At 36.7% G+C, this 22,344-nt stretch overlaps 1 protein-coding gene and 1 long non-coding RNA gene across 5 annotated transcripts in view; one reads left to right on the top strand and one right to left on the bottom strand.

Moving 5' to 3' along the window:
• Positions 1-22,344, top strand: part of LOC131463884 (EGF-like repeat and discoidin I-like domain-containing protein 3) — a 137,281-nt gene that overhangs the window by 108,634 nt on the left and 6,303 nt on the right. For all 3 annotated transcript variants that reach the window (XM_058635983.1, XM_058635981.1, XM_058635984.1), the window contains one exon: positions 1,006-1,161. In XM_058635983.1, coding sequence (XP_058491966.1) covers positions 1,006-1,161 — 156 coding nt within the window. The remainder of the gene's footprint in view (positions 1-1,005; positions 1,162-22,344) is intronic.
• LOC131463885 (uncharacterized) overlaps positions 1-22,344 on the bottom strand; it is an 87,119-nt gene that overhangs the window by 11,142 nt on the left and 53,633 nt on the right. Inside the window, exon 6 of one of the 2 annotated variants that reach the window (XR_009241124.1) lies at positions 3,232-3,743. The exons of the other annotated variant lie outside the window; for it this stretch is intronic. This is a non-coding gene — a long non-coding RNA (uncharacterized LOC131463885). Of the gene's footprint in view, positions 1-3,231; positions 3,744-22,344 lie in introns of those variants that run through there. 2 annotated transcript variants of the gene reach the window in all.

A 22,344-nucleotide genomic window follows, 5' to 3' on the forward strand; every position in this document is an offset into this window, starting at 1 on the left:
CAGCCTCTGATTCACTTATACAATTCAGAGGCCATTTGTTTGACAGTTGAAGTTCAACCAGAGATATTTTGACGGAATATTTATTATCTCGATAATAATGGAAGTTTTATGGAACGGCCTAATCAAAGCCCTGATTTCAATCCATCCTTTGAAGTGATGCCGAGGTGCTCGAAACGGGCAGTATATGCAAGAATAACCTCAAACATCAAACCATCAAAAAATGAACAAATGTAGCAACAGAAATCAGTGTTTGACAGTTATGCAAAGCTAATGATGGAAATGCGAGCACCTGAGGCCACTGCTGCACTTTTTAACAGTGAAATATTACATCTGTTGACGCTTATGTGGAACATGTGATTGAAACGTCAGTTTGTGTCAGTACGTCCTCTATATTCTCTATTTCTGTCGACTTCCCCCATGGGATAAACTTGTTTTCTCGCACATCTGTACATTATTCATCTAACGTAATTACCACGTTGCTCGGATCATCCGTAGATAAAGTCTGACCTGTATAGTCATATCTGCCTGTAGATACATTTTGGTGACGCTTCGATACTTAATCTTGTCATCATACGCTTTGGGGTCCGGGTTAATCTCACTTTCCTGAATAACGAAGCACGATTGAACCCCAAACTGTCAGTAGAAATAACGGCTTTGCGTTGACTGCCTGACGTCCTCGAGCTGCAAATTGTTTGCAACAAATGAGAGCGTATTAAAAATGAACCCCCAGCGGTGCAGTCTCCGACTCGGAAGCTGCTGCAGTGTGTGATTTTCAGTTTTGCTGAGGCGAGGTTGTGGACTTAGCCTTGTTGTTCAATACTCTGTGAATAATTGAAACTGACTTCTTGCACCTGATGTCTTTATACTGTAAAATCCTCTAATGACATCAAAAGGAGGAAAAAAAAGAGGAAAGAATGCTGTCTAGCATATTTTGAAGTTAACTTTCTTGAGTGATCAACACATTCTAACTCTTTCTCTCCTTTTGTGACCCGTGTTCTCTCTCAGATGGACCTGCTCGTGCCAACCAAGGTCACAGGCGTCATCACCCAGGGAGCTAAAGACTTTGGCCACGTCCAATTTGTTGGCTCGTACAAAATCGCTTACAGTAATGACGGAGAGCGGTGGAGTATATATCAAGACGAGAAACAAGGAAAGGACAAGGTGAGTTGCTTCCACACATAAAAGAGTATGATGAGTTAAGTCAACATATTTAGTGAGAGGACACACTTTTATTGCCTTGCACACAAAGCACATACTGTATGTGTATGTGTAAAAAAAATACTGTTGAATCTAAAATGCATGCCTGTGGGTAATCTGAGTACTGATGTTTTGAATTATTTATTACACCATCAAGTCTGTGTAGGGAGAAATATTGTCAACAGAAAAATGCATAGGAGAGAGAGAAACCTTAAGCAGGAAAAAGAGACTCCAATTGTGCTTGAAAACTGTCCATTTTGGGACCTGTCTGTTTCTCCTCACTTCCCTTCAGCCCCTTTCCCTTATCTTTGGCTCAAACTGAGGTTTGCTCGGTCTGTCCTATTGCCTGTCTCTGGTTGGGGATCAGATAAGACTGGTGCTGTCAACCTGGCTTGGCCAGTGCTGTCCTTCGCAGTAAATCTTGTTTTACGGCCCTTCAACCAAGTACACATGTCCATTCCAATCGCCCACGACAACGGTGACAGTGCAAGGCTGCAGCCGGCTCTCTGCTGATATCAGGAAGAGCTGCAGGCTCCAGGTTATAGCTGGCTTTTTTTTTTTGTAGATGCTGTTTACTTTTATCTTTTGCAGTGTTATTGAAAGACAAGCGCAGCCTCTGTTTACTCATTTATTTGTGCTGCGTCCAATATGAGAAATCAAATAGCCGAGAGCTAATACAATTCATATATGCATGTTGCATAAAAGCAAACGCTACGGAGATTTGAACTACACTTAGCATATGGAATATAGTCTGCCGTGTAGCATTTGTTTTAATCTACAGTCTAATTTATTTGTTCCTTTCCTGTTTGTTTGTTTTAATTTTTTCTACAAGATTTCATTTCTAAAGCCTCATTTATTCAGTTTTTGTTCAGATTTTTGCAGTGTGCTCCCACAACACCATGCCCTTTTTATAAAGTTTTAAGCAGCTGCTCAAGTTCAACTCTGCCCTGCTGTTGCTCAAAACAGTTTTCCCTTCACTGAGAAAACACCATTGTTTGCATAAACGTCTGCTGCTTCTCTTCAAATCCGACTCCTCTGCGTCTCTCAAACATCATCGTCTCATATCGCTGCCCTTTTAAGATTTCTCAACCGAGAAAATGCCAGTTGGCTAATGGGAGGTTCACTCCGTGGTGTGGATCGCTCAAATGAAGGATCTCAACCCAGTACTTTATTTTGAGGGAGCAACTATTTTCTTCATATATAAGTGGTGAAATCATGTCTGACATTTAAGCGTGTGTCTATTTTTATGCAAGTCAACACTCAAATGAGGTAAATCAACCACATAACATGAGGTTTCTAACTGACTAATGTAGCTCAGACCGAGTATTAACAAAACTACTCGCGCTGCTGTAACATGAAATAAGATTTTAACCTAAAAACATATGAGCATTGATTAATGTAGGTCACATTATCCTGAGGATGGATTGCCACCATGCAGTTCGGGAAAGTGACCACATGCATCTTCAAACCACCTCCTTTTCAGATCTGAGGACACATTTGAGACAGACTTGAAGCTTTCAGACCTGCACTTAGCATGATCTGGCCCCAATCAAATCACTCGGGATGCATATTAATACCGGGTCTGATTATGCCGTCATATTGAGTTGCACAGTTGCACTGCAGTTCCGTGCTCTGCAGTCTGTGCACATAAAAGCATCAGCCTCGATACCTGGCGTTCTCATAAAAAGGGAGTGGGTTTCGTGTGGTGACTGGAAGTACCATGTTAAAAATAAGAATTTTATTTTGTTTGGCTCGGTGTAAAAAATCTAACCATAAAGCAGAGATTCAAATATGTCTATATCCTTGTTCCTACGCCAGTGCAGTACCCGGCGGTCAAAGATATTTGCAGTCAAATTCATCACTCAAGGAATTCTATCATTTCAACACCAGTGATTATATTTGGATACAGGTCAGGACAGGCTCAGCTTGAATTTTACTCAAAGCAACAACCTCACTGCTACCTTCCAAAGGCCTGGCAACCATCGTCTGAGATCATCGCGTTCCAAAGGGAAGGAGAAGAAAGTGCCAGTGAGACCCCAGGAACCTATTATCTTTATTCTTTTTACCTACCAGCCGTACATGGATTAAAAAAAAATGGACACAAGGAATTTCTTTAATCACATGTATCCCTCCCTGTGTAGTATTCAGAGGAGGACAGCACAGCCGCTGTGTGTGTGCGCTCTGTATTAGAGGGCCAGCATGTTTAGTAAGGCTTCTGAAATGTCAATCAGTTTTTTTTTTTCCCAGCAGAGCCAAGGCAGTGTTCAGAAGTATGATTCTTCAAGGTGTTTTCCCCGTTCAGTCAGCTGAAGCCGCCATTAATGCTAGAGGACACATTTTGCTGCTGGACTCCCGAGGGTCCTCCTGACACGCCACAGTGCTTGACTTGGCAGGGCTATATGCCTGTGTTTGTGTATGCGTGCGTTTGTGCATGTGTGTGTGTGTGTGCCTGGGCGGGGCACTGGTGCTTGTGCTGGAGGCTTGTAAGTATTCTTCTCAGCTCCCCCCTCCAGCTCCTGTGTGGCACAGGCTGCAGGCAGTTACATCTAGATTGAGAAAGGAGGCTCTGTCAGAATACAGATGTTGTCAAAAGCAGGACACGGTGACACAAACACACACACCACAGTGTCGCTCTGCAAAAAAAGTCACTGCCATTTTTGGCTTTTTCTTTACACTGAAATCCCCCCAAATACCTGTGCAGTACAGTTTTAACTGACAGGAAACAACAGAGTCTAAGGGATGCGGCCCATGATTATACATATTGGCTACATTCCCACACTGTCTGTGTCAATGTTTGCCGAGTTGATGGGGCTGGTCAAGCACAGACGTAATTGATTAATGTTTAATAGTGTGCCTACACCTATGACACGGGGTTAATTAGCCATTAGAGCCTTCAGTTCCTCCAGGTCAGAGTGTAACTGAATGTTGGATTGTTTCGAATGCTGTTCTCTTGACGTTAAGACTCACTAAATAGTCATAGTCTTCTTTTTCGGGAGAGAAAATATTGGCTTTGCCTTTTCTAATGTACTTCAAGATTAGAAAAACACATAATTAGATAAAATATCATCAGCCTCTTAGGAGAAGAAGTGAGTGTAACTGGCTCTTCGGCACTGACCTGCTGCATTTGACCCCGCAATCAGGACACGGCTGAGTTTTAACCAAAGACAGCTAAGGCAACAACAGGGCAAAGAGCAAAAAAAGATCTGAGCGACCTGCTCCACTGCCCTGTACAGTAGGTTTAAATAATGGAGTATGGGTGAGTATGGAGTGTTGTATTTCCAGAGGCGCGCACAAGACTCTACCGGCCTGGAAATTAATAGTTGGAAACAGGAGTTGTAGTTTTCACTCTGTAGGGCAGAGTGAAAAAAACACACTTAAAAGTCCCCCAAAATGCTTTGTGTTTTGATTATTGGATCATAAGCAAGACCTAACCCCACATTTGACCCAAAGTCTCATTTCTGAGAACCACCAGCGATGCAGTCTGACTTTGGCAGCAGAATTCAACTTAAGCCAACAGCCTCCGAGTGGAAGAACTGCCACATTGTTAACATATTTCAGTTGTGGCGACCCGATAGCGAGCACCGTCAGCTACAACTGGCTCTAACTCTACTTTATTGTCTCGCTTTGCTGCAGTGGAACATAAGTGAAATCCATTATTTCAACAAAAAAAAAGTACAGTGAGATTAATTTGATCGCGGTGCTAGTCAAACCCAATATTTTCAGAAGCCACTGTTTCAACCCAAGCTCTTGTTGCTCTAAATGTGAAAGTGATTTTACTAGATTTTTAGGAAAAAAATAATTTGTGACCACTTTGACGGTGAATTTGACCAAATTGGTTTAGTATTTGCTCATTAGCAGCTAAAGATATGTTAAATTATTGTTTTTAATGACTCGTAATCCTATCCATATTCCATTTTTCCAGTACTTTTATATACGTTAAATCACTAAAGCAACATGTTTTCTGCTGCTGCTGCTCACCTCTTATTTTCAGCCCTGCTTCTAGGATATATATATATATATTTTTTATAATAGCACAATAAACATTTGACATTGGAAAAATAGAGTCACTTGCAGGTGTGTTGTCACGACTGTAACGTGACAACCAGGGGGCACATGACAGCACAATAGAAAGGGGCAGAACAGGAAGGCCATAAAAGCTAGCAACTGATTGAAATATGTCAAGAATATCTCCAAGGACTGCCCTGGGGACCTGACACTGCTGTCAGGGCCAATGTGTCTACAATAAAAATGGCTGGATGTGTGGATATGTGAACAATTTCCATAAAAATGACAAATAAAGGAAAGGAAAAAAGGGATTAGGAAAGTGATCAAAGTATAGACAGCAATGGCTCAAATTTTCACGTGTAGAAAGTTGGGAATATTCTCTGTGCTGTGTTTCAAAACCCAAGTTTATTATTTATTATTAATTATTTGATGTCAGCAACAAGGGAGGCCAGGTGCTTTCAGTTTGTTGTGGTACTTTTGCACGGCACAATCTCGACAATCTTCTCAGTTGATTGTTATGGTATTTTTTTGCTTCATCAGGCTGTGACCTTTACTATGCATATGAGTGATTTGCAGGGAATTGTAATGCAGCATGATTGTGGGAAGTTTAAGATCTGAAAAGCAATCAGAAAAGTGTGCATTCTTTTCCTGTGAGGTCGGACAGATTTTCGGCCCCAAATGAAGGTTAAGCTGTAAGTACTGTATCTCAGTCTCTCGATTATGAGTAAGGGCTGCGCGCTAAATCGCTAAAAAATAATTGTGATCTCGATTCAGTACTACACGTGATCTCATTTCTAAATGACAATGATTCTTCTGCATTTTACTCTAAACGCAGCCTTGCCGCTGCCTTCTCTCTCCTTTACGTTAGTGGAGGCGAACGCCCGTCTGCAGTTGAGAGTTTACAAGCAGCGGCGCCGAGTGAGTGTAGCACAGAACGCAGGAGAAAGTGTGCGCTAAGGAGAAATAAATACAAAATGGATGGTGATGAAAAGCCAGGTGGTAGTGACGAGAATCAGACAACCACCTGAGCCGAGCTTGTGCCGAAAAAAGGTTAGAATTCAGCTTGCAGGCTATCAGCAGTGCTGTCGCTAAATACACCAGACTCCTCTGTTAGATGATGGGATTTTAGACATTTCCTTTGCTAAATGTTGGAAATGAACCCACGTTTTCAGGATTGTTAAAATGAAGGATACTAGTTGCTGAACTAATTTACCTCCTGAATCTTGCTGGCAGATTAGGTGATAAGGATGATTTTTTTTCCCTGTGCCTTCCATTTGAAGTCCCGCTGGTAGAATTAATTTGGTTAGACACAGAAACAGAACAATATGAAATGGTTGTTTTTTGGGTTTTTGTCATCAGGAGGATCTGTAAAACTTTGCTGTGGAGAGAAAAGACTACTTTGATTGGTTGCCACCCTGAGTTATCCACAGATAAGTGGTAGAATAGGAATGTATGAATAGAAAGATTGATATATGCTTCTTTTTTTATTAGCAAGTACAGTTGAACGAATTACAAAATATTGCAGGTAGCAAGTAGCACGAAGATATGAGACCTGTAACGTCATGTGATATCCTGTTTGCTTGTCTGTGTATGAAACCTTGTGTCTGACTTTCACTGCTATCATACATTATATTGTAGATCAGAGAGACAGCGACAGTATGGGGTTGCAGTTGGAAAATGATAAAACCAAATAATAATAACAATAATAATGCTGTCTGAAAAGGTGGCCTGTGTTTGTTGACAACTGGGGGGAAAAAGGGATAGTAATGAAAGAAGTCACCTGTCACATTGTTTTAACTCGAGTCCTCAGTAGGAGTACCACAAAAAGCAATGAATACAGCACATGTTGAAGAAAGAACATGTGTGAAGGTAGACGTACTAATGAAAACACATGCACACTCACACATGCAGAGGCAGGTTTGACATCTTGTCATTTAACTGCATATTAATCAGGGACACTTACATCTAATATTTCCAGCCGCCACTGGATACAAGAGTATCTTCACGTCTGGCTTTTATTAGAATCTGAACACTATTGTATCAACATGTATACAATTACGTGAGGTTTTCCAATAATAATAATTTAAGCAGCAGTAGGCGCCAACGTTTACTGAAAGCCCAGAAAGGGAATTATGTTTGTACTTGTGAATAATTACAAACAGCCTGATTCCCCCTGAATTAAAATCTGAATAAACAAACAGTTCAATTATGTGTAATTTCCCCTTCATTTTCAAAAAAAAATATTATTTCCACCATCACATTGACACAATGATTTGTTTGTTTTTCGTTTCTTCTTTGTTTCCTGGTTTGTTGTGGTAGAGGATGGGATCATTTGCTCACTACATCAACTACAAATCAAATAAAACAACAAGTAGTTAAAAGATGTGTTGATGTCAGCTATTGTGAAGCAGGATTGAGAAGCAATGTGTTGCACTCAGTGATCACATTTCAAAAGAGGTAGTTAAAAGTTCAGTTTAGATACATGAAAATGAGTAAGTTCATGTTAGTTGTAGAGCTGCAACTAAACATTATTTTCTTAGTTAATCGAGTAATGTCAGAAAACGTTAAAAAACATTGATCAGTGGAAATGATGATGATGTTCTCAAATGTCTTGTTTTGTCCACAAACCAAAATTATCCAGCTTTAATGATTTCTTTGCTATATGGAGCAAAGAAACTTTATAATATATATTTTTTTTCAGTGGAACCTCCCTCTACACGTCCATCAGTAAACATTTCTCTGTGGATTTAATGATTTTAATCGCTAGATTTGAGTGATTGACAGCTAGTACCGTGACGTGTGTGTGAATTTCTGGTTGCAAAACCTCAACACGATGCTGATCAAATCATGGTGCTGCAAAACTGGAGTTCCGATCGATTGCTGTTTGTAAATTTGAATTTGTGAATTTATTTTGTTCAGTCCAACAAAAATAAATTCATGCACACTGGTAATTGTGGTAGCCTCTGGAAAGGTTAGTCATAAATACGACAAAGTACACAAGGCTCAAGGTTCAGGTTAGAATAAAATGATTCTTGTTGTATTTCTGTCATCAAAATATACAAATTTCACATTACTGTACATCAACAAACTTCTCTTATCTGAGCTTCTCTTTTAAGGATATTCATTTCTGCAAATTTTATTATCATGAATGTTTTGTCCACACTGTTTTTCATCAAACTTTTAACGTGATTTTTGGACCAAGGTCAATATTTAATAAAACCCCTTAAAAAAAAACGCTTTGACGGTCCATTAACTGAACCAGCATTTGTAATTATTTAAAGTGGAATTAGGGGAAGCAATAAAAAAAAAGGGTTGACCCTTGTCTCCAGCACCTGCTCGGATTAAACCCGCTGATTCCCCCCCCCACACACACACAACAGTGAATCCCATTATATCGCAATTACACAGGCATAATCATGGCTGTTTAAATTAAATGATCATATCCCTCAATAAACAGTCCCTGCAGAAACATTTCTTCCTAATATACTGCGTTCTACTGTCTATTAAGCCCCACACCAACACAAAGCTGCTGATAATCAAAAAGACAGAACGTGACCCAGCATGACAATTATGTTTGTTTGTATGCGGTGCCTGTTTAATCCTTTAGCCGGTGTTTGGGTGTCTATTTAAAGGCTCTTAAATGCCAATGAACATGTTTGAAAAGGGCTCTGTATGCTCAAACCTCTCAACAACGCAAATATGTAACATGAAGAAATGATAACACATGGGCTTACAGGCTTTTATTTCTGCCTTTTTTTGTTTTGTAACGATTGCAATGGCCCTAACGGCACTCGATGAGCAAAAAAGAAAGGAGCAGTAATTTCTTTTGCTAATTGTGAAGGTGGCATGTTTCCACCTCAGCATGGCACGGTTAAGTTGTGTTTCCACTAGCATAGTACCTGGTACCAGGTGCTTTTTTTTCTGGCGAGGTCCCAAGCAAGCTGAGGCCATAACTATGCATGACGTCACCAGACTGCTGGCCACTGATTGGTCAGAGTGCCGTCACAGGAAAAGACATATATATGTATACATATATATATATATATATATATATATATATATATGTATGTATACATATAGTATATGTATATATATATATATACATATATATGTATGTATATATATATATATATATATATATATACATATATGTATGTATACATTTTTGACCGATTTTGGACGACATACTATATTATGGCATGTCGTTGAAAATCTGTCAAAAAAGTCATAGTATAGTACGTTGTCCAAAATCTGACAAAAAAGTCATAGTATAGCATGTTGTCCAAAATCGGTCAAAAATGTATACATACATATATGTATATATATATATCCAAAATGGGTCAAAAAAGTCATAGTATAGCATGTCGTCGAAAATTGGTCAAAAAAATCATAGTATAGCATGTCGTTGAAAATCGTCAAAAAAGTCATAGTATAGCATGTCGTTCAAAATCGGTCAAAAAAGTCATAGTATAGTATGTCGTCCAAAAATGGTCAAAAAAGTCATAGTATAGCATGTCGTTGAAAATCGGTCAAAAAAGTCATAGTATAGCATGTCGTCCAAAATCGGTCAAAAAAGTCATAGTTTAGCATGTCGTTCAAAATCGGCAAAAAAGTCATAGTATAGCATGTCGTCTAAAATCGGTCAAAAAAGTCATAGTATAGTATGTCGTCCAAAATTGGTCAAAATAGTCATAGTATAGCATGTTGTTGAAAATCGGCAAAAAAGTCAAGGTATAGCATGCCGTTCAAAATCGGTCAAAAAAGTCATAGTTAAGCATGTCGTTGAAAATCGGCAAAAAAGTCATAGTATAGCATGTCTTCCAAAATCGTTTAAAAAAGTCATATTATAGCATGTCGTTCAAAATCGGTCAAAAAAGTCATAGTATAGCATGTCGTTGAAAATCGGTCAAAAAAGTCATAGTATAGTATGTCGTCTAAAATTGGTCAAAAAAGTCATAGTATAGCATGTCGTTCAAAATCGGTCAAAAAAGTCATAGCATAGCATGTCGTCCAAAATCGGTCAAAAAAGTCATGTTAGTGTGTCGTTCAAAATTGGTCAAAAAAGTCATAGTATAGCATGTCGTTCAAAATCTGTCAAAAAAGTCATAGTATAGCTTGTTGTCCAAAAATTGGTCAAAAAAGTCATATGTCGTTGAAAATCCAAAGTGTATGCAAAAATGTTCCAACAAGGGATTGAACCGTGAGTTTCTTGTTCAGAAGGCGTGAGTGCTAACCACTACACTAACCTTATAGACCCATGTCTTAAGATGTTTTCCTAAATGACACCAACACGTCACAGTATTGTATGTCGTCCAAAAATTGTCAAAAAAGTCATAGTATAGCATGTCGTCCAAAATCGGTCAAAAAAGTCATAGTTTAGTATGTCGTCCAAAATTGGTCAAAAAAGTCATAGTATAGCATGACGTTGAAAATCGGTCAAAAAAGTCATGGCATAGCATGTCGTCCAAAATCGGTCAAAAAAGTCATAGTATAGCATGTCGTTGAAAATCTGTTAAAAAAGTCATAGTATAGCATGTCTTCCAAAATCGTTTAAAAAAGTCATAGTATAGGATGTCGTTCAAAATCAGTCAAAAAAGTCATAGTATAGCATGTCATCCAAAATGGGTCAAAAACGTCATAGTATAGCATGTTGTCCAAAATATGTCAAAAAAGTCATAGTATAGCATGTCGTCGAAAAGTGGTCAAAAAAGTCATAGTATAGTATGTCGTTCAAAATTGGTCAAAAATTCATAGTATAGTATGTCGTTCAAAATCGGTCAAAAAAGTCATAGTATAGCATGTCTTAAAAAAATTTGTCAAAAAAGTCATAGTATAGCATGTCGTCTAAAATCGCTCAAAAAAGTCATAGTATAGTATGTCGTCCAAAATTGGTCAAAAAAGTCATAGTATAGCATGTCGTTGAAAATCGGTCAAAAAAGTCATAGTATAGCATGTCGTTGAAAATCGGTCAAAAAAGTCATAGTATAGCATGTCGTTCAAAATCGGTCAAAAAAGTCATAGTATAGCATGTCGTCCAAAATGGGGCAAAAACGTCATAGTATAGCATGTTGTCCAAAATATGTCAAAAAAGTCATAGTATAGCACGTCGTCGAAAATTGGTCAAAAAAGTCATAGTATAGCATGTCGTTGAAAATATGTCAAAAAAGTCATAGTATAGCATGTCGTCCAAAATCGGTCAAAAAAGTCATAGTATAGCATGTCGTCCAAAATCGGTCAAAAAAGTCATAGTATAGCATGTCGTCTAAAATCGGTCAAAAAAGTCATAGTATAGTATGTCGTCCAAAATTGGTCAAAATAGTCATAGTATAGCATGTCGTTGAAAATCAGCAAAAAAGTCAAGGTATAAACATGCCGTTCAAAATTGGTCAAAAAAGTCATGGTTTAGCATGTCGTTGAAAATCGGCAAAAAAGTCATAGTATAGCATGTCTTCCAAAATTGTTTAAAAAAGTCATATTATAGCATGTCGTTCAAAATCGGTCAAAAAAGTCATAGTATAGCATGTCGTCCAAAATGGGGCAAAAACGTCATAGTATAGCATGTTGTCAAAAATATGTCAAAAAAGTCATAGTATAGCATGTCGTCCAAAATCGGTCAAAAAAGTCATAGTATAGCATGTCGTCCAAAATCGGTCAAAAAAGTCATAGTATAGCATGTCGTCTAAAATCGGTCAAAAAAGTCATAGTATAGTATGTCGTCCAAAATTGGTCAAAATAGTCATAGTATAGCATGTCGTTGAAAATCGGCAAAAAAGTCAAGGTATAAACATGCCGTTCAAAATCGGTCAAAAAAGTCATAGTTTAGCATGTCGTTGAAAATCGGCAAAAAAGTCATAGTATAGCATGTCTTCCAAAATTGTTTAAAAAAGTCATATTATAGCATGTCGTTGAAAATCGGTCAAAAAAGTCATAGTATAGTATGTCGTCTAAAATTGGTCAAAAAAGTCATAGTATAGCATGTCTTTCAAAATCGGTCAAAAAAGTCATAGCATAGCATGTCGTCCAAAATCGGTCAAAAAAGTCATAGTAAAGTATGTCGTTCAAAATTGGTCAAAAAAGTCATAGTATAGCATGTCGTTCAAAATCTGTCAAAAAAGTCATAGTATAGCTTGTTGTCCAAAATTTGGTCAAGAAAGTCATAGTATAGTATGTCGTTGAAAATCCAAAGTGCATGCAAAAATGTTCCAACAAGGGATCGAACCGTGAGTTTCTTGTTCAGAAGGCGTGAGTGCTAACCACTACACTAACCTTATAGACCCATGTCTTAAGAGGTTTTCCTTAATGACACCAACACGTCACAGTATAGTATGTCATCAAAAATCGGTCAAAAAAGTCATAGTATAGCATGTTGTTGAAAATCGGTCAAAAAAGTCATAGTATAGTATGTCGTCCAAAAATGGTCAAAAGTCATAGTATAGCATGTTGTCCAAAATCAGTCAAAAAAGTCATAGTATAGCATGTCGTCCAAAATGGGTCAAAAACGTCATAGTATAGCATGTTGTCCAAAATATGTCAAAAAAGTCATAGTTTTGCATGTCTTCGAAAATTGGTCAAAAAAGTCATAGTGTAGTATGTCGTTCAAAATTGGTCAAAAATTCATAGTATAGTATGTCGTTCAAAATCGGTCAAAAAAGTCATAGTATAGCATGTCGTCGAAAATCGGTCAAAAAAGTCATAGTTTAGTATGTCGTCCAAAATTGGTCAAAAAAGTCATAGTATAGCATGTCGTTGAAAATCGGTCAAAAAAGTCATGGCATAGCATGTCGTCCAAAATCGGTCAAAAAAGTCATAGTATAGCATGTCGTTGAAAATCGGTCAAAAAAGTCATAGTATAGCATGTCGTCCAAAATCGGTCAAAAAAGTCATAGTTTAGTATGTCGTCCAAAATTGGTCAAAAAAGTCATAGTATAGTATGTCGTCCAAAAATGGTCAAAAAAGTCATAGTATAGCATGTCGTCCAAAATCGGTCAAAAAAGTCATAGTATAGCATGTCGTTGAAAATCGTCAAAAAAGTCATAGTATAGCATGTCGTTCAAAATCGGTCAAAAAAGTCATAGTATAGTATGTCGTCCAAAAATTGTCAAAAAAGTCATAGTATAGCATGTCGTCCAAAATCGGTCAAAAAAGTCATAGTATAGCATGTCGTTGAAAATCGGTCAAAAAAGTCATAGTATAGCATGTCTTCCAAAATCGTTTAAAAAAGTCATAGTATAGGATGTCGTTTAAAATCAGTCAAAAAAGTCATAGTATAGCATGTCGTCCAAAATCGGTCAAAAGTCATAGTATAGCATGTTGTCCAAAATCAGTCAAAAAAGTCATAGTATAGCATGTCGTCCAAAATGGGTCAAAAACGTCATAGTATAGCATGTTTTCCAAAATATGTCAAAAAAGTCATAGTATTGCATGTCGTCGAAAATTGGTCAAAAAAGTCATAGTGTAGTATGTCGTTCAAAATTGGTCAAAAATTCATAGTATAGTATGTCGTTCAAAATCGGTCAAAAAAGTCATAGTATAGCATGTCGTCGAAAATCGGTCAAAAAAGTCATAGTATAGCATGTCGTCTAAACTCGCTCAAAAAAGTCATAGTATAGCATGTCGTCCAAGGTGCATGCAAAAACGTTCCAACAAGGGATCGAACCGTGAGTTTCTTGTTCAGAAGGCGTGAGTGCTAACCACTACACTAACCTTATAGACCCATGTCTTAAGATGTTTTCCTAAATGACACCAACACGTCACAGTATTGTATGTCGTCCAAAAATTGTCAAAAAAGTCATAGTATAGCATGTCGTCCAAAATCGGTCAAAAAAGTCATAGTTTAGTATGTCGTCCAAAATTGGTCAAAAAAGTCATAGTATAGCATGACGTTGAAAATCGGTCAAAAAAGTCATGGCATAGCATGTCGTCCAAAATCGGTCAAAAAAGTCATAGTATAGCATGTCGTCCAAAATGGGGCAAAAACGTCATAGTATAGCATGTTGTCCAAAATATGTCAAAAAAGTCATAGTATAGCACGTCGTCGAAAATTGGTCAAAAAAGTCATAGTATAGCATGTCGTTGAAAATATGTCAAAAAAGTCATAGTATAGCATGTCGTCCAAAATCGGTCAAAAAAGTCATAGTATAGCATGTCGTCCAAAATCGGTCAAAAAAGTCATAGTATAGCATGTCGTCTAAAATCGGTCAAAAAAGTCATAGTATAGTATGTCGTCCAAAATTGGTCAAAATAGTCATAGTATAGCATGTCGTTGAAAATCAGCAAAAAAGTCAAGGTATAAACATGCCGTTCAAAATTGGTCAAAAAAGTCATAGTTTAGCATGTCGTTGAAAATCGGCAAAAAAGTCATAGTATAGCATGTCTTCCAAAATTGTTTAAAAAAGTCATATTATAGCATGTCGTTCAAAATCGGTCAAAAAAGTCATAGTATAGCATGTCGTCCAAAATGGGGCAAAAACGTCATAGTATAGCATGTTGTCAAAAATATGTCAAAAAAGTCATAGTATAGCATGTCGTCCAAAATCGGTCAAAAAAGTCATAGTATAGCATGTCGTCCAAAATCGGTCAAAAAAGTCATAGTATAGCATGTCGTCTAAAATCGGTCAAAAAAGTCATAGTATAGTATGTCGTCCAAAATTGGTCAAAATAGTCATAGTATAGCATGTCGTTGAAAATCGGCAAAAAAGTCAAGGTATAAACATGCCGTTCAAAATCGGTCAAAAAAGTCATAGTTTAGCATGTCGTTGAAAATCGGCAAAAAAGTCATAGTATAGCATGTCTTCCAAAATTGTTTAAAAAAGTCATATTATAGCATGTCGTTGAAAATCGGTCAAAAAAGTCATAGTATAGTATGTCGTCTAAAATTGGTCAAAAAAGTCATAGTATAGCATGTCTTTCAAAATCGGTCAAAAAAGTCATAGCATAGCATGTCGTCCAAAATCGGTCAAAAAAGTCATAGTAAAGTATGTCGTTCAAAATTGGTCAAAAAAGTCATAGTATAGCATGTCGTTCAAAATCTGTCAAAAAAGTCATAGTATAGCTTGTTGTCCAAAATTTGGTCAAGAAAGTCATAGTATAGTATGTCGTTGAAAATCCAAAGTGCATGCAAAAATGTTCCAACAAGGGATCGAACCGTGAGTTTCTTGTTCAGAAGGCGTGAGTGCTAACCACTACACTAACCTTATAGACCCATGTCTTAAGAGGTTTTCCTTAATGACACCAACACGTCACAGTATAGTATGTCATCAAAAATCGGTCAAAAAAGTCATAGTATAGCATGTTGTTGAAAATCGGTCAAAAAAGTCATAGTATAGTATGTCGTCCAAAAATGGTCAAAAGTCATAGTATAGCATGTTGTCCAAAATCAGTCAAAAAAGTCATAGTATAGCATGTCGTCCAAAATGGGTCAAAAACGTCATAGTATAGCATGTTGTCCAAAATATGTCAAAAAAGTCATAGTTTTGCATGTCTTCGAAAATTGGTCAAAAAAGTCATAGTGTAGTATGTCGTTCAAAATTGGTCAAAAATTCATAGTATAGTATGTCGTTCAAAATCGGTCAAAAAAGTCATAGTATAGCATGTCGTCGAAAATCGGTCAAAAAAGTCATAGTTTAGTATGTCGTCCAAAATTGGTCAAAAAAGTCATAGTATAGCATGTCGTTGAAAATCGGTCAAAAAAGTCATGGCATAGCATGTCGTCCAAAATCGGTCAAAAAAGTCATAGTATAGCATGTCGTTGAAAATCGGTCAAAAAAGTCATAGTATAGCATGTCGTCCAAAATCGGTCAAAAAAGTCATAGTTTAGTATGTCGTCCAAAATTGGTCAAAAAAGTCATAGTATAGTATGTCGTCCAAAAATGGTCAAAAAAGTCATAGTATAGCATGTCGTCCAAAATCGGTCAAAAAAGTCATAGTATAGCATGTCGTTGAAAATCGTCAAAAAAGTCATAGTATAGCATGTCGTTCAAAATCGGTCAAAAAAGTCATAGTATAGTATGTCGTCCAAAAATTGTCAAAAAAGTCATAGTATAGCATGTCGTCCAAAATCGGTCAAAAAAGTCATAGTATAGCATGTCGTTGAAAATCGGTCAAAAAAGTCATAGTATAGCATGTCTTCCAAAATCGTTTAAAAAAGTCATAGTATAGGATGTCGTTTAAAATCAGTCAAAAAAGTCATAGTATAGCATGTCGTCCAAAATCGGTCAAAAGTCATAGTATAGCATGTTGTCCAAAATCAGTCAAAAAAGTCATAGTATAGCATGTCGTCCAAAATGGGTCAAAAACGTCATAGTATAGCATGTTGTCCAAAATATGTCAAAAAAGTCATAGTTTTGCATGTCGTCGAAAATTGGTCAAAAAAGTCATAGTGTAGTATGTCGTTCAAAATTGGTCAAAAATTCATAGTATAGTATGTCGTTCAAAATCGGTCAAAAAAGTCATAGTATAGCATGTCGTCGAAAATCGGTCAAAAAAGTCATAGTATAGCATGTCGTCTAAACTCGCTCAAAAAAGTCATAGTATAGCATGTCGTCCAAGGTGCATGCAAAAACGTTCCAACAAGGGATCGAACCGTGAGTTTCTTGTTCAGAAGGCGTGAGTGCTAACCACTACACTAACCTTATAGACCCATGTCTTAAGAGGTTTTCCTAAATGACACCAACACGTCACAGTATAGTATGTCATCAAAAATCGGTCAAAAAAGTCATAGTATAGCATGTTGTTGAAAATCGGTCAAAAAAGTCATAGTATAGTATGTCGTCCAAAAATGGTCACAAAAGTCATAGTATAGCATGTCGTTAAAAAACGGTCAAAAAAGTCATAGTATAGTATGTCGTCCAAAATCGGTCAAAAAAGTCATAGTATAGTATGTCGTCCAAAAATTGTCAAAAAAGTCATAGTATAGCATGTCGTTGAAAATCGGTCAAAAAAGTCATAGTATAGTATGTCGTCCAAAAATTGTCAAAAAAGTCATAGTATAGCATGTCGTCCAAAATTGGTCAAAAAAGTCATAGTATAGCATGTCGTTGAAAATCGGTCAAAAAAGTCATAGTATAGCATGTCTTCCAAAATCGTTTAAAAAAGTCATAGTATAGGATGTCGTTTAAAATCAGTCAAAAAAGTCATAGTATAGCATGTCGTCCAAAATCGGTCAAAAGTCATAGTATAGCATGTTGTCCAAAATCAGTCAAAAAAGTCATAGTATAGCATGTCGTCCAAAATGGGTCAAAAACGTCATAGTATAGCATGTTGTCCAAAATATGTCAAAAAAGTCATAGTTTTGCATGTCGTCGAAAATTGGTCAAAAAAGTCATAGTGTAGTATGTCGTTCAAAATTGGTCAAAAATTCATAGTATAGTATGTCGTTCAAAATCGGTCAAAAAAGTCATAGTATAGCATGTCGTCGAAAATCGGTCAAAAAAGTCATAGTATAGCATGTCGTCTAAACTCGCTCAAAAAAGTCATAGTATAGCATGTCGTCCAAGGTGCATGCAAAAACGTTCCAACAAGGGATCGAACAGTGAGTTTCTTGTTCAGAAGGCGTGAGTGCTAACCACTACACTAACCTTATAGACCCATGTCTTAAGAGGTTTTCCTAAATGACACCAACACGTCACAGTATAGTATGTCATCAAAAATCGGTCAAAAAAGTCATAGTATAGCATGTTGTTGAAAATCGGTCAAAAAAGTCATAGTATAGTATGTCGTCCAAAAATGGTCACAAAAGTCATAGTATAGCATGTCGTTAAAAAACGGTCAAAAAAGTCATAGTATAGTATGTCGTCCAAAAATGGTCACAAAAGTCATAGTATAGCATGTCGTTAAAAAACGGTCAAAAAAGTCATAGTATAGCATGTCGTTCAAAATCGGTCAAAAAAGTCATAGTATAGCATGTCGTCTAAAATCGGTCAAAAAAGTCATAGTATAGCATGTCGTCCAAAGTGCATGCAAAAATGTTCCAACAAGGGATTGAACCGTGAGTTTCTTGTTCAGAAGGCGTGAGTCCTAACCACTACACTAACCTTATAGACCCATGGCTTAAGATGTTCTCCTAAATGACACCAACACGTCACAGTATAGTATGTCGTCCAAAATCGGTCAAAAAAGTCATAGTATAGCATGTCGTTGAAAATCGGTCAAAAAAGTCATAGTATAGCATTTCGTAAAAAATTGGTCAAAAAAGTTATAGTATAGCATGTCGTTGAAAATCGGCAAAGTCATAGTATAGCATGTCGTCCAAAATCGGTCAAAAAAGTCATAGTATAGTATGTCGTCCAAAAATTGTCAAAAAAGTCATAGTATAGCATGTCGTTGAAGATCGGTCAAATAAGTCATAGTATAGCATGTCGTTGAAAATCGGTCAAAAAAGTCATAGTATAGCATGTCTTCCAAAATCGTTTAAAAAAGTCATAGTATAGGATGTCGTTTAAAATCAGTCAAAAAAGTCATAGTATAGCATGTCGTCCAAAATCGGTCAAAAGTCATAGTATAGCATGTTGTCCAAAATCAGTCAAAAAAGTCATAGTATAGCATGTCGTCCAAAATGGGTCAAAAACGTCATAGTATAGCATGTTGTCCAAAATATGTCAAAAAAGTCATAGTTTTGCATGTCGTCGAAAATTGGTCAAAAAAGTCATAGTGTAGTATGTCGTTCAAAATTGGTCAAAAATTCATAGTATAGTATGTCGTTCAAAATCGGTCAAAAAAGTCATAGTATAGCATGTCGTCGAAAATCGGTCAAAAAAGTCATAGTATAGCATGTCGTCCAAGGTGCATGCAAAAACGTTCCAACAAGGGATCGAACCGTGAGTTTCTTGTTCAGAAGGCGTGAGTGCTAACCACTACACTAACCTTATAGACCCATGTCTTAAGAGGTTTTCCTAAATGACACCAACACGTCACAGTATAGTATGTCATCAAAAATCGGTCAAAAAAGTCATAGTATAGCATGTTGTTGAAAATCGGTCAAAAAAGTCATAGTATAGTATGTCGTCCAAAAATGGTCACAAAAGTCATAGTATAGCATGTCGTTAAAAAACGGTCAAAAAAGTCATAGTATAGTATGTCGTCCAAAAATGGTCACAAAAGTCATAGTATAGCATGTCGTTAAAAAACGGTCAAAAAAGTCATAGTATAGCATGTCGTTCAAAATCGGTCAAAAAAGTCATAGTATAGCATGTCGTCTAAAATCGGTCAAAAAAGTCATAGTATAGCATGTCGTCCAAAGTGCATGCAAAAATGTTCCAACAAGGGATTGAACCGTGAGTTTCTTGTTCAGAAGGCGTGAGTCCTAACCACTACACTAACCTTATAGACCCATGGCTTAAGATGTTCTCCTAAATGACACCAACACGTCACAGTATAGTATGTCGTCCAAAATCGGTCAAAAAAGTCATAGTATAGCATGTCGTTGAAAATCGGTCAAAAAAGTCATAGTATAGCATTTCGTAAGAAATTGGTCAAAAAAGTTATAGTATAGCATGTCGTTGAAAATCGGCAAAGTCATAGTATAGCATGTCGTCCAAAATCGGTCAAAAAAGTCATAGTATAGTATGTCGTCCAAAAATTGTCAAAAAAGTCATAGTATAGCATGTCGTTGAAAATTGGTCAAAAAAGTCATAGTTTAGTATGTCGTCCAAAATTGGTCAAAAAAGTCATAGTATAGCATGTCGTTGAAAATCGGTCAAAAAAGTCATGGCATAGCATGTCGTCCAAAATCGGTCAAAAAAGTCATAGTATAGCATGTCGTTGAAAATCGGTCAAAAAAGTCATAGTATAGCATGTCGTCCAAAATCGGTCAAAAAAGTCATAGTTTAGTATGTCGTCCAAAATTGGTCAAAAAAGTCATAGTATAGTATGTCGTCCAAAAATGGTCAAAAAAGTCATAGTATAGCATGTCGTCCAAAATCGGTCAAAAAAGTCATAGTATAGCATGTCGTTGAAAATCGTCAAAAAAGTCATAGTATAGCATGTCGTTGAAAATCGGTCAAAAAAGTCATAGTATAGCATGTCGTCCAAAATCGGTCAAAAAAGTCATAGTATAGCATGTCGTTGAAAATCGGTCAAAAAAGTCATAGTATAGCATGTCTTCCAAAATCGTTTAAAAAAGTCATAGTATAGGATGTCGTTTAAAATCAGTCAAAAAAGTCATAGTATAGCATGTCGTCCAAAATCGGTCAAAAGTCATAGTATAGCATGTTGTCCAAAATCAGTCAAAAAAGTCATAGTATAGCATGTCGTCCAAAATGGGTCAAAAACGTCATAGTATAGCATGTTTTCCAAAATATGTCAAAAAAGTCATAGTTTTGCATGTCGTCGAAAATTGGTCAAAAAAGTCATAGTGTAGTATGTCGTTCAAAATCGGTCAAAAAAGTCATAGTATAGCATGTCGTCCAAAATCGGTCAAAAAAGTCATAGTATAGCATGTCGGTAAAAAACGGTCAAAAAAGTCATAGTATAGCATGTCGTTCAAAATCGGTCAAAAAAGTCATAGTATAGCATGTCGTTAAAAAACGGTCAAAAAAGTCATAGTATAGCATGTCGTTCAAAATCGGTCAAAAAAGTCATAGTATAGCATGTCGTCTAAAATCGGTCAAAAAAGTCATAGTATAGCATGTCGTCCAAAGTGCATGCAAAAATGTTCCAACAAGGGATTGAACCGTGAGTTTCTTGTTCAGAAGGCGTGAGTCCTAACCACTACACTAACCTTATAGACCCATGGCTTAAGATGTTTTCCTAAATGACACCAACACGTCACAGTATAGTATGTCGTCCAAAATCGGTCAAAAAAGTCATAGTATAGCATGTCGTTGAAAATCGGTCAAAAAAGTCATAGTATAGCATTTCGTAAGAAATTGGTCAAAAAAGTTATAGTATAGCATGTCGTTGAAAATCGGCAAAGTCATAGTATAGCATGTCGTCAAAAATTGGTCAAAAAAGTCATAGTATAGCATGTCGTTCAAAATCGGTCAAAAAAGTCATAGTATAGCATGTCGTCTAAAATCGGTCAAAAAAGTCATTGTATAGCATGTCGTCGAAAATTTGTCAAAAAATCATAGTATAGTATGTCGTTCAAAATCGGTCAAAAAAGTCATAGTATAGCATGTCGTCCAAAATCGGTCAAAAAAGTCATAGTATAGCATGTCGGTAGAAAACGGTCAAAAAAGTCATAGTATAGCATTTCGTCAAAAATTGGTCAAAAAAGTCATAGTATAGCATGTCGTTCAAAATCGGTCAAAAAAGTCATAGTATAGCATGTCGTCTAAAATCGGTCAAAAAAGTCATAGTATAGTATGTCGTTCAAAATTGGTCAAAAATTCATAGTATAGTATGTCGTTCAAAATCGGTCAAAAAAGTCATAGTATAGCATGTCGTCCAAAATCGGTCAAAAAAGTCATAGTATAGCATGTCGTCCAAAATCGGTCAAAAAAGTCATAGTATAGCATGTCGTTAAAAAACGGTCAAAAAAGTCATAGTATAGCATTTCGTCAAAAATTGGTCAAAAAAGTCATAGTATAGCATGTCGTTCAAAATCGGTCAAAAAAGTCATAGTATAGCATGTCGTCTAAAATCGGTCAAAAAAGTCATTGTATAGCATGTCGTCGAAAATTTGTCAAAAAAGTCATAGTATAGTATGTCGTTCAAAATTGGTCAAAAAGTCATAGTATAGTATGTCGTTCAAAATCGGTCAAAAAAGTCATAGTATAGCATTTCGTCAAAAATTGGTCAAAAAAGTCATAGTATAGCATGTCGTTCAAAATTGGTCAAAAAAGTCATAGTATAGTATGTCGTCCAAAATCGCTCAAAAAAGTCATCGTATAGCATGTCGTCCAAAGTGCATGCAAAAATGTTCCAACAAGGGATCGAACCGTGAGTTTCTTGTTCAGAAGGAATGAGTGCTAACCACTACACTAACCTTATAGACCCATGTCTTAAGAGGTTTTCCTAAATGACACCAACACGTCACAGTATAGTATGTCATCAAAAATCGGTCAAAAAAGTCATAGTATAGCATGTTGTTGAAAATCGGTCAAAAAAGTCATAGTATAGTATGTCGTTCAAAATTGGTCAAAAATTCATAGTATAGTATGTCGTTCAAAATCGGTCAAAAAAGTCATAGTATAGCATGTCGTC

Source organism: Solea solea, chromosome 8, assembly GCF_958295425.1.
Source record: "Solea solea chromosome 8, fSolSol10.1, whole genome shotgun sequence".
Classification (NCBI taxonomy): Eukaryota; Metazoa; Chordata; class Actinopteri; order Pleuronectiformes; family Soleidae; genus Solea; species Solea solea.